The sequence below is a fragment of the Molossus molossus genome, unplaced genomic scaffold (genome assembly GCF_014108415.1).
Source record: "Molossus molossus isolate mMolMol1 unplaced genomic scaffold, mMolMol1.p scaffold_m16_p_1, whole genome shotgun sequence".
Classification (NCBI taxonomy): domain Eukaryota; kingdom Metazoa; phylum Chordata; class Mammalia; order Chiroptera; family Molossidae; genus Molossus; species Molossus molossus.
In genome coordinates this window covers 229,985,703-230,013,005 of record NW_023425344.1, presented here as the reverse complement: position 1 = coordinate 230,013,005, position 27,303 = coordinate 229,985,703, and the positions used below count along the sequence as shown (strand labels likewise).

Genomic DNA, 27,303 nt, shown 5'->3' with positions numbered 1-27,303 from the left:
AAGGTTTAGGCAACGTTGGCTTCTTCTGATGCCTCTCTCCTTGACTTGTAGGTGAGCCTCTTCTCCCTGTATTTTTACAAGGTCTTCCCTCTGTGTCCAAATTTCTTCCTATAAGCATACCAGTCATTGGATTACCCACCCTAATGACCTCATTTTAACTTGATTATCTCTTTAAAGGCCCTATCTCCAAATTCAGTCACATTTTGAGGTATTGGGGTTAGGACTTCATCATATAAATTTTGTGGGTCGTTTCAGTCCATAATATAATGTTTTCACAAGAAATTCTCATGGGCACAGGAGACATATTTAAGAATGTTTACTGTAAAAATATAATTTATAAAATTAGAAATAACCTAGTTGTCTATTAGTAGGAGAATAGCCACACACAAAAAATCAACAAAAAAACAGTATGGCATAGTCATAACAATAAAATACTATACAGCGGTTAAAAGATGAATCAATCTATATTATGAACATGGGTAAATCTCAGGTACATACTATTAAAAGTTGCCGAGAGATACATACTGAATGTAAGTATTAAAAACATGCAGGACAATACTGTATTGTTCAGGGCTATGTATTTGTAAAGGTATTTTTTAAATTTATGGGAATGATAAATGCCAAATTAAGGGTAGCTTTTATACTTCTAGGGAAGAAGGGAAGTAGCACTTCCCCAAGGCAAACCTCTTAAAAGGATTGAGGAACTTCCTCTTTTTTTTTTTTTAACTTTTTTTTTTCTTTATTTATATTAGAGAGAAAAGAAAGGAGAGGAAGACAGAGATAAAAACATTAATGAGAGAGAACATCAATTGGCCGCCTCCCGCATGCCCCTCCCTTGGTATCAGGCCCACAACCTGGGCATGTGCCCTACCGGGAATTGAACTGGTGACCTCTTAGTGAGGGTCAACGCTCAACCACTGAGCCACACTGGCGGGGAGGATTGGGGAACTTCTTAAATATAAATCAGATCATGATACACTCCTGAAGACTTCCTATCATTGACAACAAAATACAAAGTGTCTGTCAAGCCCAGCTGGTGTGGCTCAATGGATTGGGCATCATCCCGTGCACCAAGAGGTCATGGTTTGATTCCTGGTCAGGGTACATGGCTTGGGTTGCAGGCCCAATCCCCAATGGGAGTGTATAGGAGGCAGCTGATCTATGATTCTCTCTCACATCAATGTTTCTATCTTTCTCCCTTCCTCTCTCTCTAAAAAAGCAATAAAAACATATTTTTAAAAAAGTATCTATCGACTTATGAAACATCTGTATCATGTGGCTCTCCCATACCTCCCTGACTTCATATCCTGCCAGGTCACTGCGCTTCAGCCAAGGTGGCCTTTCTGCTCTTCCCTGAACACATTAAGCATGCCTGCCTCAAAGCTTTTGCCCTTATAGTTACCTTGGCTTGGAAAACGTTTTTTCCTTATTTCTCTTCCCCACTCCACATCGGTCTCTGTTACCCCTTTCATCCTATAATGAAATGCTCTTCTTGGCCCCGCCGGTATGGCTCAGTGGTTGAGCATTGACCCATACACCAAGAGGTTGCCTGTTCGATTCCTGGTCAGGGCGCATGCCCAGGTTGTGGGCCAAATTCCCAGTGGGGGGTATGTGGGAGGTGGCCAGTCAATGTTCTCTCTCATCGATGTTTCTGTCTCTCTCCCTCTCCCTTCTTCTCTCTCTCAAAAAAAAAAATCAATAAAGAAAAAAAAAGTAAAATACTCTCTCTTATGATTTTTTCTAATTATAGCACTTATAATTGCCTGACATTAAATTGTGTATCTTTTTGCTTATTTATTTTCTTGCTCTCTCACTGGAGTGTATGTATTTTAGTGCTCAGATCATGCCTAGCTCATAATAGGGGCTCAGTGAGTATTAATGGAGTAAATGAATGAATGAAAGAATGAATGGTAACTTCAGTGTTTTATTTTATGGAAAAAATAATCTCTAAGGCATATAAACTACTTGTTAACTTTTGAAAAATCTAGGTGTTGAGTATGTATTTATCTCTATTTTTTTGTATTAATTTTAGTATGATATTTCATATTTACTTGCTGGTTGACGAAAACCAGTTTCCCAAAATAATGTTATAAACATATAGGAGAAATAGGTTGTGGTACATGTGCTACTTAAGAAACCCTAGAAATAGTAATAATAATTTTTTAATCCTCACCCAAGGATATTTTTCTGTTTATCTTCAGATAGAGTGGGGGAGGGGGAGAGAAACAAACATCATTGTGAGAGAGACACATCCACTGGTTGCCTCCTGCACGACCCCAACCAGGGCCAGGACAAACCGCAACTGAAGTACATGCCCGTGACCGGAATTGAACCCGAAACCTTTTTGGTCTGCGGGCTGACGCTCTAACTGCTGAGCCGGACCAATCAGGGCTAGAAATAATTCTTAGTGTTTCACATTTACAGGTGTTAAAAACAATAGGGGCTTACTGAGTGTTCTTACTAGGAAGGGTTGACAGCTCCTGAGGAAGAGTAGGAAGTGGCCAGTGACATTCCTAGTGGTCTGGAAATGGCACAGATACACTTCAGTGTATTTAGTCCTCTTTCCAATAACTCTTCTCGGGAGCAGCATGGCCAGTAATGACTTCTGCAGCACCACTTCCCATAGTCTTACAAGGGGTTTATGCTGTGAGATGCTGGTTGGTGCTTGACTTCTTGCCATGCCTGCCTTTCTCACCTTGATTTGAAATGCCAAGAAGCTGAGCTGAGAAACCTGGCCTGTGATCACTGATTAGACTGTAATAGAACTACCTGTTGGAGACATGTGCTGTATGTGCAAAAGGGTAGTTCTCACTAGTTATTTTTCCAAATAGTCAGTTTTCCTAAAGTCTTGTATTAAATAATTGAATACTTTTTTTTTTTTTTTTTTATCCTCACCCGAGGACATTTTTTTTTTTCCATTTTTTGTTCAGATAGAGCGGGAGGGAGAGAGAGGAAGAGAGAGAGAGAAACATCGACGTGAAGGGACACATCGAGTGGCTGCCACCCGCACGACCAACCAGGGCCGGGGACAAACTGCAACCGAGGTACGTGCCCTTAGCGGGAACCGAACCCGGGTCTCTCTGTACCGCAGGCCGACGCTTTAACCGCTGAGCCAAACCGGCCAGGGCAATAATTGAATACTTTTTGTTTGAGGTTGTTCTTGCCGTGAAAGAGTTAGTCTTGTTTAATGGTTATGAGTATGTTCTCTGTAGTTAGATACTGTCTAAATTTTTATTTATGGTCTTCTGTTGCCCTTTTTTAAATACTAGTTCTGAGGGTTTTTTTGGCATGGGGGGTCTGTCTTCATGTGTATTAATGAGAACCTGAGGAGAGGTTAGTTGTAGCAGGCAATTAGAATATGATGTCCGTCAATATAGGGAAGTACCTACTAACAATTTTGAACCAGGTAGCCCTTATCCTAGATAAGATAGTAAACAGTGTTCCAAATGCACAACATTGACAAAGTTGGGAGCCATTTTTTAAAAAATGACTTTTTGCAGGCTATTAACATATAAATACCCAGTAAGTGTATGAAAGAAGTTCTAAGGGATTTTAACATAAAATCTGTATTAGAGTTCTTTCAGTTGATAACAGCAGAAACTGACTCTAGCTAAACAAAAAGTTGATTTATTTCAAGGATGATAGGTGTGCAAAACAAACAAACAAAAAACAGGACCAGGGAGGAACTGATTAAACATCTAAGTCTCAGAAAATCAGAAGTCCAATACATGGTACAGCAATTGGGACCTTAGTGGCAGGAGTTTATGGACCTTTTCCTCCAGGATGTTGGTCCAGTGCCCTTCAGACTCTTAAATCCCAATGAGAGGGGTTGTTGGGTTCATTTTGACATAGGTGCTTACCCTGTGTCAGTCACATTGCACAGATGTGACCCCAGGAGCCCACTCCTATGTATCAGGGCGTATTCCCAGAGAGGAGAAATTGATGTCAACTGGTTTGCCTGTCCAGCTGGTGTCCATTACAAAACCTGAGTGGAGTGAGTGGAGTACTGAGTGGAGGGTGTGGTGTTACAGGCCCAGAACACGTTGGAGGTGGAAGAGAGCTCTGCTGGCGATGCAGCCTTTGTGGCAGAGCTACACTGGCATTCAGATCTGACTATTACATCGTCAGTTATGCCATGATGTTATCTAGGGATAGGAAAGTGCAGCAGAGGAGATGTGGGTGGCAAGTGAGAGTGGTCACACCCATGCCCAGTGCAGTGCACGTATCCTTTGAGGTCTCCATTTTTGGGTTTTCGGTAGGAAAGTAGTAATGTCAAAATATGAATTTGTTTACAGATAGCTTTGGAAGCACTTTTCAGTGCTTTTCATATGAAATATTTATTGACAGAAATTAGGGAATTTATCCTGTTTTGCAAGAAAAAAAAAAGTGTGCTCCCTACTTTTTAAAATGTGCTCAAAAACAAAACACTTCTGAAAATATACATTCAGAACACGGACTAGCTTGTGTGACAGGCACAAAACTCTGAACTATTTTCTCTAGTATGCATGGTATGCAGTAGGGAGAGGCCAGTACATTGCAGTGCAATTCCAAGAAAAGCCATTTCAGCAAAACTTCTTTTAGGGAACAAGAGGCTATACCATTGGAAATGAATAGGGTTTATATATTGGAAAAGGCATAGTAACAGTCCTTTGATTGTTGAAGAATAATGAGTAGTTTGTATTGGACATTAATTTTTTAAAAATACAATGTTCCAAATTGTCCATCAGGTGGGCAGTTTCTGTGGTGATAGGGCAGGTTCTGTCACCCTACTGTCACATTTATTTGCTTTAAAAAAAGATGCCTATGTGGTTTTGTATTCACATTAGAAGTGTATGCTCTGTTTCCCAATAATCACTTTCTCATTATTGTATCATTACACTGTTATTTGTGTCCTTTCATGGGATTCTTGAAACCTCTGCTCAGGACCATGCCATCCAAGTCAGATTACAGTGTAAACAAAACTTATCTTTTTTTTTTTCTTTTCTGAAACTAAAGAGACAGAATGCAGCCACATATCCAGGACTTTATTATTTCCTAATTTCTTTTTACTTAACATTTTTTATTTACTGATTTTTGAGAGAGAAAGAGAGAGCGCACGACATCGAGACATCTACTTGTTGTTCCACCTATCTGTGCATTCCTTGGTTGACTCCTGTGTGTGCCCCAACCGGGGGTCAAACCCCCAACTTTGGCGTATGGGAATGACGCTCCAACCAGCTGAGCCACCTAGCCAGGGTGATCCGGGACTTTCTTTTGCTGTAAAGGACATCATTAGGACAAATGGCAAAATTGTCTGCAGGTTAGTTATTAGTAGTCTATCAATTTTCTGATTTTGTTCATTGGTCTGTAGTTATATAAGAATGTCTGTTTTGGCCCTGGCCAGTTTGGCTCAACAGTTATAGCGTCGGCCTGCGGTCCAGAGAGACCCAGGTTTGGTTCCCGCTAAGGACACGTACCTCGGTTGCAGTTTGTCCCCGGCCCTGGTTGGGTTGTGTGGGAGGCGGCTACTCTCTGTGTCCCTTTCATGTCGATGTTTCTCTCTCTTCCTCTCTCTCCCTCCCACTCTATCGTTAGGTGAGCATTAAAAAAAAAAGAATGTCTGTTTTGAAGATATGCACAGTGAAGTATTAAAAGGTAAAGATGCATTCTGTGCCCTGGCCTGTTTGGCTCAGCGATTAGAGCATCGGCCTGCAGCATCGGCCTGCGGTCCAGAGAGGCCCAGGTTCGGTTCCCGCTAAGGGCACGTACCTCGGTTGCAGTTTGTCCCCGGCCCTGGTGGGGTCATGCGGGCTTTCACGTCAGTGTTTTTCTCCCTCTCCCTTCCACTCTATCTGAACAAAAAATGGAAAAATGTCCTCGGGTGAGGATTAAAAAAAAAAAAAGCTAAAGGTGCATTCTAAATACAGCTGACTCACAAACGGTCTATGAAGAAAATTCTGTTATTCCCTTTATACATGTGCAAATGCAGAAACACATGGTAATTTTTTTCCTAAACCAATTGAGAGTACATTGTATGCATTATGTCTCTTTACCTCTGTCATATTTCAGGCTGCTGAAACAGAATACTATAGACTGGGGAGATTCAGCATCATTTATTTCTTATGGTTCTGGAGGCCAAGAAGTCCAAGAATCAAGATTTGATTTTTGTGAGGGTCCTCTTTCTGGCTTGCAGATGGCCCCTCTCTCATAGTATGCTTACATAGCCTTTCCTCAGTGGAGATCTCTGCTAATTTTTCTTATAAGGGCCCTAATCATATCATGGGGGTCCTACCCTCATGACCTAATCTAAACCTAATTACCTCTCAAGGGCCCCACCTTCAAATATCACATTTGGGGGGAGGGGTTGCCACAAACATTTATCTTATAACATTGTGCCCATGGGTTCCCCCAAATCATGTCCTTCTTGCATGCAAAATAGATGAATTCCATCCCAGTAGCCCCCAAAGTCTTAACTCATTCTGGCATCATCTCTGAAATCTCAAGTCCAAAGCCTCATCTAAATACCATTTAAATCTGATATGAGATGCAAGGTAATTTACCCCGAGACAGAATTCCTCTCCAGCTGTGAACCTGTGAAACCATATAAGTTACATGCTTCCAAAATACTGTGTTTGGACAGATTGAAGATAGACAATTTCATTCCAAAAGGGAGACATCAGAGGGAAGAGAGGAGTAACGGGTCCCAACCAAGTCCAAAATTTAGCAAGGCAAATTTCATGAGATCTTAAGGCTCAAGGATAATCTTTTTTTTTTTGGCCCTGGTCAGTGTGCCTCAGTAGATAGAGCATTGGTTTGATTCCCAGTCTAGGACATGTATCTAGGTTGCAGGTTTGATCCCTGGCCCCAGTCCCTTGGAGTGCATTTGGGAGGCAGCTAATCGATGTGTGTCTCTCCTATCAATGTTTCTGTCCCCCTCCCTCTTCCTCCCTGTCCCTCTACCCCCCTCCCTCCCTCACTTCCTTCCACTCTCTCTAAAAAATCAGTGGAGGGAATATCCTGGGGTGAGGATTAACAAACAGAAAAAGAATAATGCTTTTTGGTTCGAGATACCCGCCCCCATGCCCTGCCCTCTGGACCTGTTGAAGTATGGAGTTCTGTGACCCCTGTCCCAATCCCCCATGGTCCAGGCTGCTACTCTGAATGGTTGAATCTGAGGAAAGTTCCCCCCGGCACCCTGATGATCTCTGAATTGTTGGAGTCATTCTTTTCTTGTCCTGGAAATAGTGTACATTCACAGCCAAAATAGCTCTGTGATCCAGTGCTGTAGGACCTAGGAACTAGCAACCCTTACCTGTAGTACTTGGTTTGAAGCATCAGACAGTTCCACAAGGCTTGTTTTGAAAGATACAAGTCTTCTGGTCTCTTCTACCCCTCTTCTCCATCTTCAGAAGTAACTACTTTCTATTTGAGCAGATTCTTTTGGAGTTTACCTCATATTCTCACTAACATGTTTATATTACTGCTTCTTGACTTTTCAGGGTTGGACACTAGTCATTGACTTACCACTGTTAGAAGATTTTCACTCCTTGTAGAGGAGGATTCTTTTTGGAAAGACTGTGGTAAGAAGTTTGGTGTGACTGGAAGGATAATTGGAGTGTGGGGAGGGTCTTGGTGGCAGGGAGACTCTATGGGAAGGAGGGTGTTGCAGAAGTTCACTGAAGGAAGAGGCATTGAGGTTTTGTTTTTTAAATTGAGAAGTAACACACATTCAGTTAAGTGCATGAAATATGCTAGTTGTACAGCTCCATGATGTTATACCTGTATACATACTGTGTCTCCAGTACCTCCAACATCTCCAACCTCCTTAAAACTCCCTGTTGCCTCATGAGAAAGTCTTGAACTAAGGCTTGAAAATTCATTACTACTTTTAGATGGAAGCTAGAAAATAAGGTGGAGGTAAAGATGACTCCAAACTTGGGAGACTGGGTAGACTGGATGGCGATTCTGTCAACCAGGTACTAATACAGGAGAGGAGGATCAGTTTTGAGTTGAGGGAGGAGTTAAGATGTTGAGATAAGGTCCGCTTCAGACTTGTTGAGCTCGGTGGGGCTATGTAGGAGGCAGGTGGAAATGTAAATGGGGAGTTCTGGGGATTGAAATGTAGATTTGTGTTTACTCAAGAGCTTGTCAAGTCCATTTGAGATCTAACAATTGGGTGAGAATTTTCTAGTGTCTGTAGACTGTGAGATGACCTGAGGTTAGGATAAGAGGTATATTGTGCTTTTATTAACTCTGTTTTAGTCCAAATAGTGAATAAAATCAGTGAGGAAATTTAGTTTAAACATTTTAAAAACAAAAATGAAAAATCAATTCAGAGAGTTATAAGTAGGAAATATGCTTCCTTCCCCATTCCACTCCCCACTCATTTCTTGTGTCTCCTTCCAGACGATTTCAGTGCATATAAAGTTTGTGTTTCTATCTTTTGATTATACCGCATCCCATTATTGCTTTGGTTGAGAGTGCCTTTTCAGTGACCTAGAAGTATGGTATTTGTTCTCTAATGTGTTTTATGGTGATGTGCTTATAGTCTCGACTGAAAAATGTCTTCCTTTGCCCCCCCCCTTTTTTTTTTTTTTGCATTTTCTTGAAAAATAACAATGCTTAAGCAAGTACATCTTGGTATTGATTAGAGTTCTTATATCTCCCCTTGATTAGTAACACTACGAACAGTGTCATACTTTTGTCTGCTTAATGTAGACAGACTCTCTGTTTTTTTAACCTGGAGGGACTGATATGCTTGTATTTTTCTTGATTGCTTTGTTGACAGTGTAATTCTTAAGTTAGAATGAATGAAAGGCCCCTTAAGAGCTCTCTTGCATGGTGAATCCAGAATTTGTTAACACTGTATGAGTTTGTAGCCTGTGTTTTGTTTAGAGTGAACCTGGTCTCCAATTCAGTTGAGACTAAACAATATCAGACCTAGATTCTAGAAATGTCCTAATATTAATTATATAATCACTGCAACTTACTTAACCCCTTCTAACATGGTACCTATTTTTTTTTTTTTAATCCTCACCCGAGGACATTTTTCCATTTTTTGTTCAGATAGAGTGGGAGGGAGAGAGAAGAGAGAGAGAGAGAGAGAAAGATCGACGTGAAAGGGACACATCGAGTGGTTGCCACCCGCACGACCCAACCAGGGCAGGGGACAAACTGCAACCGAGGTACGTGCCCTTAGCGGGAACCGAACCCGGGTCTCTCTGGACCACAGGCCGACGCTCTACCGCTGAGCCAAACTGGCCAGGGCGGCACCTATTTTTTAAAGAGCAAAGAGCATAATGTGTATTTTCTTTTCTTTTTTTCCTGCACTGTTCCCGGAGATCTACTGCAATATCCAGTTGATGTGCAGTGCAGACAGAGCAGCTCCTAGTCCATCTCCCTGCTGCAGACATCTGTTTGCTGTATTGTCCTCGGATGGAGGATATAACAGATGTTAAACTGATAAAAGTAGACCTCTGCACTCGATCTTAGCCAAAAGGCTGAGGAGTGATAATAACATGTATTTTCATTCATTCATCAAATATCCCATAGAGTGCTGCTTTCTGTAATACTGATGGTAATAAAAGGAAACATTATTGAGTACTTACTATTTGTTAGCACTTAATAAATAGCCATCCTCAGTGCTAGATGTGTAATAATGAGCAAAATAAGCCTGGTGCCCTGGCTGGTTTAGCTCAGCAGCTAGAGTATCAGTCTGCAGACTGAAGGATCACAGGTTCAATTCCCAGTCAAGGGCAGTATCAGTCAAGGGCACGTACCAGTCAAGGGCAATTCTCAGTTAAGGTCAGGGTCATGTGGGAGGCAGCCAAGTGATGTGTCTCCCTCACATCGAAGTTTCTGTCTCTCTCTCTCTCCCTCCCCTCCCACTCTTATCTGAAAAAAAAATCAATGGAAAAATATCCTCAGGTGCGGATTAAAAACAATAATAAGCCTGGTGCTTTCCCTAAAGGACCACTGTATATGTATGTACTGTGTATAAGATGCTAATGTCAGAGATAACATTTGGCACCAGTACTTGAAAATTAATATAATTTTGTTCTCTCTGAGTTCTGAGACTTTTTTAAAACTTTTCAGAAGTTTGCATATCAGTTAGGCTGTCCATTCTGACCTTGCATAATCAGAGTGACCTGTATTTTTCACCAGAGCCTCACCCAACCTGCTCCACACACAACCAAAGGGTAGACTCCAGCAGGCACCAGAGTCCCACTAAAGCGAATCCCACTCTGTGGGGTCAGCTCCCCCCCCACAACAGTTTGTCCTGACTAGTCATCAACCAGTTAGCCTAAAGGCCAGTACCACTCACTGATGAGCCAACAACAATCAGTGCTCAACTACAATAGGAGAGTACACATAAACCCCCCAAGGGACATTCCTGGAACACCCATCTCAGGTGACCAGGGAACTGTACCACTGAGCCCCGCAGGACACTGCTACCAAGGCCACTCTGCCAAGACTGGAAGACATATCAGACCTACCTGATATGTAGAAACAAACACAGGGAGGCAGCCAAAATGAGGATACAGACATGTTCCAAATGATAGAACAAAACAAACGCCAGAAAAAGAACTAATGAAATGGGCACAAGCAATCTACTAGATAAAGAGTTCAAAACTGGTTATAAGGATGCTCAGTGAACTTAGGGAAAACATAGATGAACTCAGTGAGAACTTACACAAAGAGAGAAACCATTAAAAATAAATAAATAAACCCAGGCAGAGATGAAGACTATAATAACTGAAATGAAGACTGTGCTAGATGGGATCAGCAGCAGATTCAGTGAAACAGAAGAGTGACCTGTGTTTTTGACTGAGGCCACATCTCAATTCCTTTAAATGCATTTAATTTTAAATGTGGCTGTGATAGAATCACATAGTATTTAAAAGCAAACTAATGGCTTAACTTCCTCCTTCCTAGACAGTCCAACCAACTGTTTGCATTTACTTGGTCCTGCTGGTTGGGTGTGTCTCAAATCCTGGCAGATATCTTTTAAAGAGATCCACCCACAGCATTCCTGACATATAAATCTGCTACACATTTGGTAGACTTAGGAGCTCTGAAAATTGCCTCACTTTTTACTTTATGTTGAATTGAGAGAGAATAGTTTAAACAATTTCAGAGTTAAGGAGAGTTGGGTACTGGTATGGCAAAGTATTTTTAGATATAATTCTTTAAAGAGATGATCAGGCCCAGGCCAGTTTGGCTCAGCGGTTAGAGCGTCAGCCTGTGGTCCAGAGAGGCCCGGGTTCGGTGTCTGCTAAGGGCACATACCCCGGTTGCAGTTTGTCCCCGGCCCTGGTTGGTCGTGCGGTTGGTAACCACTCGATGTGTCCCTTTCACGTCGATGTTTCTCTCTCTCTCTCTCTCTCTCCCTCCCACTCTATCTGAACAAAATATGGAAAAATGTCCTTGGGTGAGGATTAAAAAAAAGAGAAATGATCAGAATGTTATTTTTTGTGTGTGTTTTGAGTGCTTTTGATTTTTTGTTCAGCTTAATAGCTTATGTGTTACATTGTTAATTTTGAAATAACCTTCTATCTTCAGATATTGGCTCATTGCTAGCTATTCTAAACATTGCAATCTTACTTCTGCATAAAAGTTTAAGTATTATATATTGACACAAACTTACACCCCTTTGGAGAAGAGATTGATGAAGACTTAAACCAGTTTTACAAATAGTTCTCATAAGTTCTTTAGGCCATGAAATTGAATCAGCACCAACAGATTCATGTATCATGCCTATCTGAATGTTTTTCCTTTTTCAAAGACAACTCTTTTTTCCAAACTGTTCTAACTTGCAGCATTTAAGTAGCTTTCCCAAACTAACATCAGGATACAGTATTCTAAAACATATTTAGCCCTGGGTGTGTGTGTGTGTGTGTGTGTGTGTGTGTGTGTGTGTGTGTGTTAGTTTGCATAGTTTCGTAACTTTTTATTAATTTGTTCTTATTATTTTACATCATATCTCTGATCAGGTTGCCTGAGAGGGCAAGAATCTTATTCCTTTGGGACTTTTCATAACTCTTGGTTAGGGCTCAAGTGAAAAATACGCACCTGGTAAATTCTGATGAACCGTCCTTACTGCTCTCAGTTGTTTCAAAAAAGATTCAGGTTAACATACAAAATGCTCTAGTGGGGCCCTGGCTGGTTTGGCTCAGTGGTTGGAGCGTCGGCCCGCGGACTGCAGAGTACCAGGTCCGGTTCCCCTTAAGGGCACATACCTCAGTTGCAGTTTGTCCTGACCCCAAGTTGGGGTCGTGTGGATGGCAACCACTCAGTGTGTCTCTCTCACATCAATGTTTTTCTCTCTCTTTCTCCCTCTCTCCTTCCCACTCTATCTGAAGATAAATGCAAAAATGTCCTCAGGTGAGGACTTAAAAAAAAAAAATTCAAGTACCCCAAAGGATGAATGAAACGAGGAATACTCTTACAGTGTTTGAATGGACACTTAGATGAAGGGGGCAGAATGATTTCATAACAGTTACTGATCACTGTAACAGTTTTTCCCCTTGTGTTGGATTTCACTTTCTACTTTTAATCTTTTTTTTTTTTTATCCTCACCCGAGGATATTTTTCCATTTTTTGTACAGATAGAGTGGGAGGGAGAGAGAGGAAGGGATAGAGAGAGAGAAACATCGAGTGGCTGCCACCCGCACGACCAACCAGGGCCGGGGACAAACTGCAACCGAAGTACGTGCCCTTAGCGGGAACTGAACCCGGGTCTCTCCGGACCGCAGGCCGGCGCTCTAACCGCTGAGCCAAACTGGCCAGGGCCACTTTCTACTTTTATACAGTGCTGGACCACTCACAAAAGTAAACATTTTGTGTGTTTTCACAGGGGCCTAATGCTGGTATTTGGGATACTGTGGCTGAGTGGCTTTAAGAACATAGAGCAGGAAAGCATTTACAAATGTCTTATTTTATTCCAAAACTGAATTTACTTTTGATCACTTCATTTATAAGCTAATATACTATTTTTCAGAATAGGCTTACTCTTTGTTGATTTATATTTTTGTTTTCTTTATTTTTTTCAATTATGGTTTCCATTCAGTAGTATTAGTTTCAGGTGTACAGCATAGTGGTTAGATAATCACATACTTTACAAAATGTTCTTGTTTTCTTTATTAGAACAAAGGAAAATATGTCTTCTCCAACCATAGTATTTTAGGATTCATTTCATGAAATTGAGTAATGATAGAAACCAGGCATTGTTCTTAGGCAGCACCTCTTCCTCTGTTTGTCTTTGTTTGCTCTTCATCTGAATTATATGTAACTTATTTCTATTGAAAAGAAATATGCCCTGCTTAGATCTTAGTGGGCTTTTAAAAAACTTACTTAGAGAATTCTGAAGCTATAGTTATACAAATCTGTAAAGACTACTTAGATTTTAAGTAGCAGTCTTTCTTAGTGTGATTGAAATAAGCATTTTAAATCTCCCTTTCAGATCCATCATGTTACACAGAATGGAGGACTGTATAAAAGACCATTTAACGAAGCTTTTGAGGAAACACCCATGCTGGTTGCTGTGCTTACTTATGTGGGGTATGGTGTACTCACCCTCTTTGGATACCTTCGAGATTTCTTGAGGCATTGGAGAATTGAAAAGTGTCACTATGCAACAGAAAGAGAAGAGCAAAAGGTAATTGTTAGATAATCTTTATTTCTGTGAATGGAAGCCTTTTATAAAACTCTTGGTAATTTCACTGTTTTTTCTTTGGATATTTGATATACATTAAGATAAAAATATTCCAGCCCGGCTGGTGTGGCTCAATGGATTGAGCATCGTCCCATGGACTGAGAAGTCTGGGTTTGATTCCCGCTCAGGGCACATGCCCAGGTTGTGGGCTTGATCCCCAGTGGGGGTGTGCAGGAGGCAGCAAGATCGATGTTTCTATTTCTCTCTCCCTTCCTCCCTCTCTAAAAAAAAATCAATAAAACATATTTTAAAATAAAATAAAAATATTCCAGCCTGGTTGGTGTGACTGAATGGTTGAGCGTCAGCCCATGCACCAAGAGGTCCCTGGTTTGATTCCTGGTCAGGGCACATGCCCAGGTTGTGGTCCTGATCCCCATTGGGGGGGCATGCAGGAGGTGGCCAATTGATGTTCTCTCTCATCGATGTTTCTCTCTCCGTCTCCCTTCCTCTCTCTCTCAAATCAATAAAGAAAAAAAATTAAAAATAAACATATTCCAGATGCAGTTAAATGAAAACACTCCACAAAGAAAGTTGGAAACAAGGTTAAAGGCATGGAGAAACTAAAGCATTTAACTTTGTTTTGTTTTGTTAATCCTCACTGGAGGATATTTTTCCATTGATTTTTAGATAGAGTAGAAGGGAGGGAGGGAGAAAAGGAGGGAGGGGCAGATAGAGAGACACATTGACTGGTTGCCCTCCCCCCCAGCACAACCTGGACTGGGGCTTGAACCTGCAACCTAGGTATGTGCCCTTGGCCGGGAATCGAACCCTTGACCCCTTGGTCTGCAGGCTGACACTCTAACCACAGAGCCACACTGGCCAGGGCAACATTTAACATATTTTTAATATGATCATCATAAGAACCTATTCCTATTTTATGGGTAAGAAAGCTAAAATTCACAAGTTAAGTAATGTTTCCTAAGATGCCTAGTTTTTGAGCTAGTATGCGGACACACATTGGTAAAGAGCCAAAACCCATGTTTTTTCTGTTTACAATACTATACTGTATCCCAGGTTGTGTCCACAGTCATCTGAAAAGAAAGATTTTGTTCTTTAGAATTCATGATGTGTTTTCTTATAGACACATTATACCTAAATGTCTGGTTCACAGGTCATTTTCTCTCCCCAAAGAAACAAGCACTAAAGCAGAATGTGCCTGAACTACTCTGTTTATAATAGAAAACAATCTTGCATTAGTAATGGTAAATAGAAGTGATAATGTTGTCTCTGGGGAGGAAGACCTAGTTCACTTCCTTTTTCTCTCTACACTCCTTTGCACCTCTGGAGTTTTGTACAATATACATATATTCTCGAAAATAAATAAAGTTAGGGTGAAAATGCCTGATTTTACAAAAAAGAAACTTGTTCTTGGCATGTGAAGTATAGAGAGGTTGTCCTGCAGCCCAGGGAATGTATTTAATTAGGGAAGGAAATCCAAGTTAGATTCTTTTTGTCTTTCATACATTTCACTTTTCTGGGGTGTTAGAGGAGAGAGGCAGGTGTAGTGGCAGCAAGGTAGTGTCAACACACTGTAGAGACCTGATAACTGACAGGGAGAAGTAGAGGTGAGGGTCGAGCTGATTGCAGTAGAGAACATTCCTGGCTGAGAGGATAGTGTAGTCAAAGGCATGAGCAGTGTTTGGGAGAACCTGGAATCGTGGGTGTATGAGAAATTGTGTTTTGAATTTCAAACTAAGAAGTTTGGTAGGCACTGAGGAGTCCTGGGCAGTTTTTGAGCAGGGGAATGACCATAGAGTTTGCACAGCTGGTGTTTGGTCAAGTGTGATGAATGGATGAAGGGAGGGAGGGAGGGAGGGAGGGAGGGAGGGAGGAAGGGAGGAGATTCATCAGAATTACACTGAATGAATACAGTATCTTTGGAACTTGTTTCATGTTTCAGGGTAAACTGACTGTTTAAGTCCTGGGGCTATCTATGTGTACTTAAGTCTTTGTGAAAGAATTAGAACACATAAGTTTTATTTTTAAGTAATTTCTAATTTTGTTGAAGAAACTAACACTTAGAACTGAAGGGCCTTTGCAAAGCTCTATTCGGGTAAATCGTGCTTGAATTGTATGCAGATTAAGAACAAAAAAGTAAACTGAGTAGCATAGGATTAATCAGGAAATACTTCTTGGAGGAAATAATGAGAAGTATTACTTTTTAATTTTTTTAAATTTATTTTTTACCATTGACAGTATTACAGATATTCCCCATCCTCCCCCTCCCACCCCCACCCAAGCCTTCACCACACTATTGTCTGAAGCTATGTATGGGCTATGCATATGTGCAAATAAATTCTTTGATTACTTTTAGAAGGAAAGAAAAGATCCTTCAGCTTTATGATAGATCTTGTTTGTTTTCTGATGCTGGATTAGATGTAGTCTAGAGATAGGCAAATTTTAAAGTGTTAAGCAGGAAAGAAGTGAGGGAAAGGGTATGCCTGGGATTATAAAATGCAGGTACAATTGTTGCCACTTCCTCATTTCACTGAGTGCTTGGTGTTCATAACCACAGCCTTACTTTCTTCCTCATTCCATTACAAAGGCGAGCCCATTTTAACTAGTATGCTAGTTCTTGGTAGGGTCCTTCCTACTACTAATAAGGATGAGTTATGGTGAGTTTGCCATATTTTATTTGCATTGCATAAAATTTTTGGAATTCTCTGCTGCTTTATCCTCTATTAACTGTCCTATTTTGGATGAGAATGGTGATTTTGCCAGTCTGTAGTTTATTTCTTTTTAATGTGAGATGAAGCTAGTAGTCCAGAAACATACATGTTTTTTTTTTTGCATTTATCTTCAGAAAGAGCAGGAGGGAGAGGGGGGAAAAGAGAGAGAGAAACATCGAGGTGAGAGAGACACATCGACTGGTCACCACCCACAGGACCCCATCTGGGGCAGGGGACAAACTGCAACCAAGGTATGTGCCCTTAGCGAGAACCGAACCCTCGGCTCACTGGTCCGTGGGCCAATGTTCTCTCCGCTGAGCCAAACCAGCCAGGGCCAGAAATGTATATATGATAGACAAAGCAAAAGTTTGAATTAATGAAAATGTTCTGATAGTCAGATAGGAAATACTTGGAAGTCTAAGGAGTAAATTGTGATAAGATGTTACCACACATTTACTAAACTTGAACATTTTGCCTCTACATGATCAGATATTCAAAAATGGAAGGGATAGGATAGTGGGAAAGGTCATGATATGGCCACATCCTGATATGTTTGATTTTCAAGATACAAAAGAAGGAAATTGATTGAAATATATTCATAGGATTCCTGGAAGGATTTTATTTTTGATCTCCTTCAAAAAATAGCTTACTAAGAATATTTTGATAGTTGTCATTTTAGCAGTACGATTGTCCCTCGCCACTTCGCGCTTCGACTTTTGCAGCTTCACTGTATCGTGGTTTTTTCCAATATAGTATAGTGTTTGAAAAAACCATGACGGAGTGAAGTCGTGAAAGTGAAAGCGCGAAGTGGCGAGGGACCACTGAGTATAACTAAAGAACCCTACTTCACAGAAATTCATTTATCGCGCAAGAGTCTGGAACTTATTAACTGCGATAAACGAGGGCCGACTATATCTTTGGAAACTATTAATGTAATATAGTTTCCTGATATAGTAAGCTGGGGATTGTCACTTAGTTTGTCTTTTTAGTTCCATAGACTTAAAAAGAGCATTACTTTCCCATTGTTTTGTGGTATGTGTGGAGCCCAGGCCAGTGGCCACCTTTTTAAAATTTTTTTTTATTTTAACATCTTTATTGGGATGTAATATACATACCATAGAAATCACCAGTTTAAAATGTACAATTCGCCCAGCCAGTGTGGCTCAGTTGTTGAGCGTTGACCCATGCCCCAAGAGGTCGCTGATTCGATTCCCAGTCAGGACACATGCCCAGGTGGTGGGCCCGATCACCAGTGGGGGCATACAGGAGGTGGCCAATCGACCTTTCTCATCCATGTTTCTATCTCTCTCTCCCTCTCCCTTTCTCTCTTTCTAAAATAATAAAGAAAAAATTTTTTTTAATTAAATAAATAAAATGTACAATTCAGTGGTTTTTACAGAGGTGTGCAGCCGGCACCATGATCTGTTTTTTATAAAATTTTTGAAACCCTGTACCCATTATCAGTCACTCCTTCCTTTTCTTCCTTACCACTAATCTACTTTCTGTCTCTAGACATTTCATATAAATGGGGCATACAATGTGTAAGCTTTTGTGTCTGGCTTCTTTCATTTGGCATAATGTTTTTGAGGTTAATACGTGTCATAGATTATTTCAGTAATTCATTCCTTTTTATTGGTGAATCATATTCCATTGTATAGAGCAATCATTTTTATTTGCTCTAGGGATTTATCACTGGTAAGAAGCTATATTCTTTTTTTTTTTTTTTATCCTCACCCGAGGATATTTTTCCTTTTTTTGTACAGATAGAGTGGGAGGGAGAGAGAGGAAGAGAGAGAGAGAGAGAAACATCGACGTGAAGGGACACATCGAGTGGCTGCCACCTGCACGACCAACCAGGGCCGGGGACAAACTGCAACCGAAGTACGTGCCCTTAGCGGGAACTGAACCCGGGTCTCTCCGGACCGCAGGCCGACGCTCTAACCGCTGAGCCAAACCGGCCAGGGCCTTTAATGTTATTCTTTTTTTTTTAATCCTCACCCGAGGACATTTTTCCATTTTTTGTTCAGATAGAGTGGGAGGGAGAGAGAGAGAGAAACATCGATGTGAAAGGGACACATCGAGTGGCTGCCACCCACACGACCCAACCAGGGCCGGGGACAAACCGCAACCGAGGTACATGCCCTTAGCAGAAACCGAACCTGGGTCTCTCCGGACCGCAGGCCAATGCTCTAACCGCTGAGCCAAACCAGCCAGGGAGAAGCTATATTCAAAATAAACCTTTAAAAATAATTGTAGTACCTTACACTTTATCTTTTTGCACTAGTGAAATTATTAGCTTTGCAGCTCTTCCTGTCACCTTTTTTGTTTGGAGCAACAGTGTAGCTTTTTATAGCAGGCATTTTTGTCTTTTGCATCTTTAGGTTTTCCCTTCTTTATTCTTTATGCAACTTTTCTTTGAATCAGCAGTTTGGAACTGTTTTTCACTATTAACTGAGAATGTAAAGGTTGAAAGAACTGGTGCCCTGTCTGTCATCCTAAGTCATACTAAATTTAAGTGTGTGTGTGTGTGTGTGTGTGTATATATATATATATATTTTTTAAGGCAGAGAGATCTAGAAACATTGATGTGAGAGAGAGACATCTGTCTGCTTCCTCCTGCATGCCCCCTACCTCTGATTGAGCCCGCAACCCAGGCACGATTAGGAATCGAACTGGGATCTCTCTGTCCATGGGATGATGCTCAATTCACTGAGCCATACCAGACGGGCAATCATTTTAAGTTTAAATTGAGTACTGTTGGGATGTGAAACTGCTGAATTGATTTTATTTTTATTTATTTAAAAAAATTTAGCCCTGGCCAGTTTGGCTCAGCGGTTAGAGCATCAGCCTGCGGTCCCAAGAGACCCAGGTTCGGTTCCCGCTAAGGGCATGTACCTCGGTTGCAGTTTGTCCCCGGCCCTGGTTGGGTTGTGTGGGTGGCAACCACTCGATGTGTCCCTTTCATGTCGATGTTTCTCTCTCTCTCTTTCCCTCCCACTCTATCTGAACAAAATATCAAAAAAAAAATGTCCTTGAGTGAGGATAAAAAAAAAAATTTATCCTCGACAGAGAATATTTTTTCCTTTGATTTTTTTTTTAGATTGGAGGAGAGGGAGGGAGAGAGAGAGAGAGAAGCATCGATGTGAGAGACACATCAATTGGTTGCCTTCTGAACAACCCTAACCAGGGTTGGGGATCAAACCTGTAACCTAGGTATGTGCCCTTGTCCAGGAATTAAACCTGAGACCCGCAGACTGATGTTCTAACTGCTAAGTCAAACCAGCTGGGGCTATTTATTATTATTTATTTTTTAATTGATTTTGCAAAAAGAGAGAGAGAAACATTGATGTGAAAGAGAGAAGCATCATCCAGCTGCCTCTTGCATACTACCCCCCGCCCCACTGGGGATGGAGCCCAAAACCCCTGCATATGCCCTGACCAGGAATCAAACCAGTGACCTTTTGGTGCATGGGAATAATGCTCAACCAACTGAGCCACACCTACCAGGGCGTGATAAACTGATTTTAAAATCCTTATCACAATTAAAAAATAAAGTTAAAAATGAGTATTGAATTCACGGATCCCTGAGACTATCCATAAGTTTGTAGATCCAGTTTAAGAAATCATGTTGAAAATATTAAGCTATATTCTGGTTTGATTTATGTTTCTCACTAAAGCATTTTGAAAATGTCATGACAGCTTTGGTAGTAAATAACTGAACATGTAAAAAAAGTGGTCTCCTGGACCTAAATCTGGCCACGCAGTTGTAGAGTTGTTAGAAGTAACGTGTGATGACTGGCCCGCCCTCTGCTCCTGTTTACTGCATGTCCAGTTTGACCATTAAGATGCTGGTGGATCAGCTTTGCACCAGTTTGTCCTCTGCTAGATCATTCCCAGTAGTATAGACATGTTATTTCTGCCGTCTTTCAGAAAAGCCTTTTTTCTCCACTATCTACTTATTTAGAGAAAAATTCCCTGACATAACTGTTTCTAATATCTCACTTTCCACCCTCTCCAGTCAGGTTTTTGCCTCCACCATTGCAACTAAAATAGCTGTTAGGGTCACCTGTGACATCTGTGTTGCAAAATTTTACAATCTCTGTCTTTACCTGCAGCATTTGACACAATGTCAGTCTCTGTCTCCTGGAAGCATTTTGTTCAGTTGGTTTCCAGGCCGTTGTACTTGCCTGATTTTTCTTCTGCCTTTCTGGCTATTTTCTCTCATTCTCTCTTGCTGGATCCTCCTTATCTGCCCAATATCTAAATGTTGATGTGGGTGCAGCATCTGGACTCATTCCCTTGGTGATTTCATTCATTGTCATAGCTTTCAATACCTTCTGTCTGCTGATATTTTCCAAATTTATATCGCTAGCACCGACAAACTCATTGAACTCTAGACCTGTATCTAGCTGCCCACTTTACATCTCCACATAGGCATCCCAAACTTCACATATCTAAAACTGACCTGACATAGCCCCCAACCAGCTGGCTGTCTTCTCCATCTCCATGAATGACAGTTTTCATCTGCCAGTTACCTAAGGTGAAAACCTTGGAATTATCCTTGATTCTTCTTTCTGTGGTGCCATGTGTGGCCCATCAGCAAATCCAAATCAGCTACTTGCCAATCTCCATTATCACCCAGACACTATCTCCTACTGCTTAGTCCCTCACCCATTTGCTGCAGCCACACTGGCCTCTGTGCAGTTCCTCGAGCCCACCAAGTGCACTCCTGCCTCACTGCCGTTGTCCTTGCTTTCACCTGCCAGGAAAGCTCTTCCTCCAGACAGTGTCAAGGGTCGGTCTCTGGTTTCCTTTTCCTTCTTCATTCTACCCTGGCTACCCTAGCTAAATCTTAGCATGACTTCAGCATTTTACATCCTCTTTCCTCGTTTGATTTCTGTTTCCATTAGCACTTTTCACTAGCATACTTCATACAGTTTTCTTGTTTAGCGTCTGTTATCTTTTTTAAAACTTATTCTTCACCAGAGGATATTTTTCCATTTATCATTAGATCGAGTTGGAGGGAGGGAGGGAGAGAGAAAGAAAGAAAGAGAAACATCAACGTGATAGAGCCATATTGACTGGTTGCCTCCCACACGACCCGACCAGGGCCGGCGATGAACCGCCACCGAGGTACATGCCCTTGACCAGAATCAAACCCAAGACTCATTGGTCCGCGGGCTGACGCTCTAACTGCTGAGCCAAACCAGCCGGGGTGCATCTATTGTTGTCTTTTGATTTACCACTATATACCTAGTGCCTAGAAGAGTGCTTGGTACGTGTGAGACCTTCAGTAAATGTTTAAGATATGAATGGTATGGTGCTTGTTGGTAATAATAACAAACAGTTTTGAGTCTTTTGAAGTATCCACAGCCGTGTGTGTGTGTGTGTGTGTGTGTGTGTGTGTGTACCTAATACATATGCACATACAAACACATAGATGACAGTTTTAGATCTAGGGAAAAGAAGTATCTTTAGTCTTGAAATTTCATTTTATGCTTCTATAGACAGCGTACAAACAGCAAGTAAGTGGCTTCCTGTCTATAGCATTAAAAACAGGAATAAGCAAACAATAGTATGACATATGAATAACAGGGAAAGCTCTTAATTGTGGTTCAGAGATTTTAGTCACCAGTCTAATAACTTTTCACAGGTTATTTCACCTAGTTTTCTTCATTAAATAGAGGTAAAGGCAACATTGTTGGTTTTATAAAATAAATATTCCTGTGCTTTTAACAACAGGATGACTCCAATTTCAACACTTGTTCAGGCAGAAATTATTTGGGATTTTAAAATTCTCTTAGTTTAAGTTTTTGTTTTTTCTTTATTGATTTTAGAAAGAGAGGAAGGGAGAGGGAGAGAGAGAGAGAGAGAGAGAAACATTGATGAATGGCTGCGTCCTGCATGTCCCCTACTGGGGCTTTGGCCCACAACCTGGGCATGTGCCCTGACCAGGAATCGAACTGGTGACCTCTTGGTGCCTGGGTCGATGCGCAACCACTGAGCCATACCAGCCGGGCTTAGTTTAAGTTTTAAGACAATTTTGTCGTTTTAGCCATTTCTTTCTCTCTCTCTCTCTCTCTCTCTTTCTATATATACATATATGTATGTATGTATATATATATGTATGTATATATATATCCATCCATTTATGGAGTTATTTTCTTCTCTAGCAAATATTTTGCCAAAACACTATGGACTTTTTTTCACTAGCCTGTCTTTGGTTTACAGTATTATGTTTATTATCACCAAATGTCTTGAAATATTTCAGCAGTACTCAGCTTTTCAGAGAAAGCTTCCTTGTCATAGGAGCCACAGTCATTTTGTACAGTAGACTTGAGTTTATCTGGAGACATTTGAGAAACTCTCGATTTGCTGTCATAGCTTATGAAAGCTGTCCTCACACCACAAGTCATGCAAAAGCATGTTCAGCTTTTACTCCTCTCCCCGTACTGTGGCGCTTAGTTTCCAGTAAACTGTGATGGGCAAAGCTGTGTGTGTGTGTGTGTGTGTGTGTGTGTGTGTGTGTGTGTTTAAACTGGCTGAAACATTGTAAGATTTTCACTAATTGAATTTTTTTGTGTAGAAAGATAATTTATCGATTGGGGAATTTGTGTCATTGCTCCAAACCATTGTTAAATTTGATAATTCACATTCATTCCAAAGTTGTGTTTTCTAAGACCCTTTACTTTCTCACATCTCATTTTCCCTTCACTGATGTTTGCAGCATCAGAGGCATACTTTTTGTTGGAGTGTGAGGGTACATTTTTCATAAAGAAATCAAGTTTTGGTCACGTACTTGGTGGTTTAGTGACAGGAAATAGACAGTTCAGAACCTGGCTGAGTTGTTGATGCCAGGCCCACTTGTGCTGCTGCTCATTTCCCTTATGTGCCTTCTGCGAGATTCACCACAGCGCTGCACGTCATGCCCGCTTAACTCTCAGTAGTTGAAATTCAGTATTTTTGTTGTTGTTAATCCTCACCCGAGGATGCTTTTTCCATTGATTTTTTTTTAGGGGGCGGGGGAGAGAGAGAAAGAAACAAACATCCATGTGAGAGAGACACATTGATTGGTTACTTCCTGCATGCCCTGACCTGGACTGGTGATCGAACTTGCTACCCAGGTATGTGCCCTTGACTGGGAGTTGAACCCATACCCTTCCGTGTGAGGGGTGACGCTGTAATCACTGAGCCACACCAGCCAGGGGGAAATTGAGTGTTTTAATGTATTGCCTAGAGCCTCCTCTAATATGGAAGGAGAAGCAGAGTCATTGAAAATAATAGAACCCTTTGTCTGTTCTAGTAGCTACTGAAAGGTATGGATAGATTATTCAGATTGAATTTGAGACTGAATTATCTCTTCTAATAGCCATTTTTTTGGTTTACTTTTTGCTTTTGTTTTTAATTGAGGAAAAATTTATATAAGTTAAAATGAACCATTTTAAAGTGGACAATTTATTGGCATTTACTACAATGTTGTGCAGCCATTTCGTCTGTTTAGCCCCAGAACATGTCATCACCCCCAAAGGCGACCCATGCCTGTTAAGCAGTCTCCCCCATTAGCCTCTCTGCAGGTTTCTGGCAACTACTAATTGGTTTTCTGTCTCTATGGTTTTAACTATTCTTTTTTTTTTTTTTTTATCCTCACCCGAGGACATTTTTCCATTTTTTGTTCAGATAGAATGGGAGTGGGAGGGAGGGAGAGGAAGAGAGAAACATCGATGTGAAAGGGACACCCGCATGACCAACCAGGGCCGGGGACAAATTGCAACCGAGGTACGTGCCCTTAGCGGGAACCGAACCAGGGTCTCTCTGGACCACAGGCTGATGCTCTAACCGCTGAGCCAAACCAGCCAGGGCAGTTTTAACTATTCTTGATATTTCATGTAAATAGAATCATGCATGATGTGACCTTCTGTGTCTGGCTTCTTTCACTTAGGTTTTTGAGATTCATCCACTTTGTGACATGTATCAGTGCGTCTTGTCTTTTTTGATCAAATGCTATTCCATTGTGTGGGTATACTACATTCTGTTTATCCTTCTATCCATTGAACATGTGAATTGTTACCACCTTTTGGCTGTTGTGAATGGTGCTGCTAAAAAATTTTGTAATCTTGTTTAAATATTTGTTTTCAATTCTTTTGGGAATCTACCTAGAAATAGAGTTACTAGGTCATATGGAAATACATGTTTACCGTTTTGTTTTGTTTTTTTATCCTCACCCGAGGACATTTTTCCATTTTTTGTTCAGATAGAGTGGGAGGGAGAAAGAGGAACAGAGAGAGAGAGAGAGACAGAAACATCGACGTGAAAGGGACACATCGAGTGGCTACCACCCACACAACCAACCAGGGCTGGGGACAAACTGCAACCGAGGTACACGCCCTTAGTGGGAACTGAACCTGGGTCTCTCTGGACCGCAGGCCGACGCTCTAACCGCTGAGCCAAACGGCCAGGGCCATGTTTACCTTTTTTGAGAAACCATCAAACTGTTTTCTACTGCGACTATACCATTTTACTTTCTGACAGCAGTGTATGAAGGTTTTTCTAAAGATCTTATAGTTGTATATTTTACATTTTACATTTAAGGCTTTGATTCATTTTGAGTTAATTTCCTGTATAAGATGTAAAGTTTAGATTAAGGTTTTTTTTGTGTTTTTTGTTTTTGTTGTTGTTTTTTGCCTTATGGATATCCAGTTGTCTTGGTGAGAATGTTGGTATATATTTATTTATTTATTTATTTTTTATCCTCACCCGAGGACATTTTTCCATTTTTTGTTCAGATAGAGTGGGAGGGAGAGAGAGGACGAGAGAGAGAGAGAAGAAATATCAGCGTGAAAGGGACACATTGAGTGGCTGCCACTCGCACGACCCAGTCAGGGCTGGGGACAGACTGCAACCGAGGTACGTGCTCTTAGTGGGAACCAAACCCGGGTCTCTCTGGACTGCAGGCCGACTCTCTAACTGCTGAGCCAAACTGGCCAGAGCAGAATGTTGGTTTTTCAAATACACCATTTAAAAGGAGCCTTTGGAGGTCTAAATACCATGCAGTCTCATTTGTAGATGTTTAGTTTCAATAGAAGCAGCAAGGCAATTTTATGATTTTGATTTGTTCTTAAAGACTTCATACTGACTGCTAGAGTTAGTTTATTTTGACATTTTCCCCTTCACTAGGCACAGTAGGTCAAGAGTGGAACTTGAAATCATTTTGATGTTGAGAAGGCACTGAAACATTTCTGAGCATGTTTTCCAAGCTTTCGTCCGAACATGAAAGCAGTGATTATGTGCCTGAAATGTTCATTTTTGAGAGAGATTTTGCCCTTTGATATATTGAGATTTGTGTCCTAGGTGCTAAAATGAGTAAAAGTTATTAAGTTAGAACTGGCTTTGAGAATTCTTATTGGAATTAGAAGCAGGGTCTAGTTTGGAACAGTGCTAGAGTCTTAGTTTCAGCTCCATCACAGAATTGTGACTTCAGCAAATTTTATTTTTTTAATCTGTAAAATACAGGGAATATGCTTTTGAAAGAGTCAAGTTTCAGTGGAGTAAACCAAAATCACTGGAGGTTACTCAAACAAACAGGGTTAGACACTTATAACGTTGTGGAGGGGCTGGAGCAGTGACGTTCGGGCTCCCTTCCCTAACTAAGCAGCCACCCCAAACTAGGAAACTGGTCCTGCCTGACTGCTACTGCTGCTGCCATCACAGCCGCTCCTGAACCACGCCGCCCTGTCAGGCAGCAGTGTGGAGTCCAGCTGCGCGGTCCTCGAGAAGCTCCCCTAGAGCTTGTCTCTACTGGAGCAAAACAGTGGCCTCTCCTCCCACTGGTAGAATCTATACCGCATCCTAATGGTAGCATAAGGGTATGGGAGAAATACCGTTTTTAGCCTTCCAGTTTCTGTGTATATCCGGGTACATACGTACATACACTTGCTGTTCTGAACAAACAATATCGGGAGTGTGGGAAGGCCAATAGCACAGTGGTCAGAAAGTGCTTTGAATGCTGTAGAGAGCAGTTCAGATTGATTTAGCAGCCGCACAGAATTGGAGGCAGTGTAGCGTTGGGTTAGGAGCACAGACTTTGGAATCAAAAGACCTGGATCAGTTCCTGGCTCTGCTTTTGATTAGTTTCCTAACTGGGAAAACCATTTTGCCTTTCTGAAAAAGAGAATACAGTGATCGTTTCTGTAAGAGAGTGCAGGGATATTTAAGAGAAAATGTATTGAAAGCACTTGGCAGGACATATAAGTATTCAGTGAAGGGGAACTCTTATCACTATCGATGTTGTTATTCATCACCTCAATCATCATCGTATGCAAGTATTTGTACATCTGTGTTGGCCAGCATTGCTCTTGAACATGCATAGTTGCTCTAAAGTCAGCTTCTGAAAGTGGTAGCTTCCAGCCTTTCCCTGTGATCTTAAGGCCTACACTAGAATGGATGGTACCTATTTACTTAAACAATGTAGGATGTTTTTGTAGAAGACTCACCTCAAATGGGCTTAAAAAATAAAGCATATTTATTGGCTAATTATTGAGATGACTGCAGACTACTTTTGGTAAGATCTTCACCGATCTCTAATTAACAAATCCATGAATTTTATTTTTTCCCTTGAGGCTAGAGGCTACAAGTTACTTAACAGGTGAGTACTTCAAGCCCAACAATCCAAAGTTTCAACTAGTATTGTTGTTCTCTACTTACCATGTATGGTGCTTGAATAATGGAATTTGTGAAGCTCTTCAGGAAAAATACACATGAAGAGTGCATCCTTAAGGCCTGAACCTGACTCTGCCATTGCCCCTTACCTGCCAGTCAGGCACTCTCTCTGGGCAAGCGTCCCTCTACAGTCCTTGTTACATTGCATGGTAACTGTGGGCCTCTCCACTACACCAGCATTTTCAACCCTTTTCGTCTCATGGCACACATAAACTAGTTACTAAA

At 41.2% G+C, this 27,303-nt stretch overlaps 1 protein-coding gene and 1 non-coding gene across 10 annotated transcripts in view; one reads left to right on the top strand and one right to left on the bottom strand.

The window, feature by feature from the left end:
• The window catches only part of SPTLC2 (serine palmitoyltransferase long chain base subunit 2), a 113,136-nt gene that overhangs the window by 8,926 nt on the left and 76,907 nt on the right, over nt 1-27,303 (top strand). For 4 of the 9 annotated variants that reach the window (XR_004959573.1, XM_036262146.1, XM_036262145.1 and 1 more), the window contains one exon: nt 13,442-13,636. Coding sequence is in view for 8 of the 9 variants with exons in the window: in XM_036262139.1 (XP_036118032.1) it covers nt 13,442-13,636 (195 nt within the window). In the remaining variant the exon portion in view is untranslated. Of the gene's footprint in view, nt 1-7,478; nt 7,560-12,835; nt 12,959-13,439; nt 13,637-27,303 lie in introns of all 9 variants that reach the window. The other 5 variants (XM_036262141.1, XM_036262140.1, XM_036262144.1 and 2 more) reach the window with 3 other exon arrangements.
• On the bottom strand, nt 9,299-9,491 carry LOC118620951. Its single transcript, XR_004957593.1, has one exon. It is a non-coding gene; the product is annotated as a U2 spliceosomal RNA (small nuclear RNA).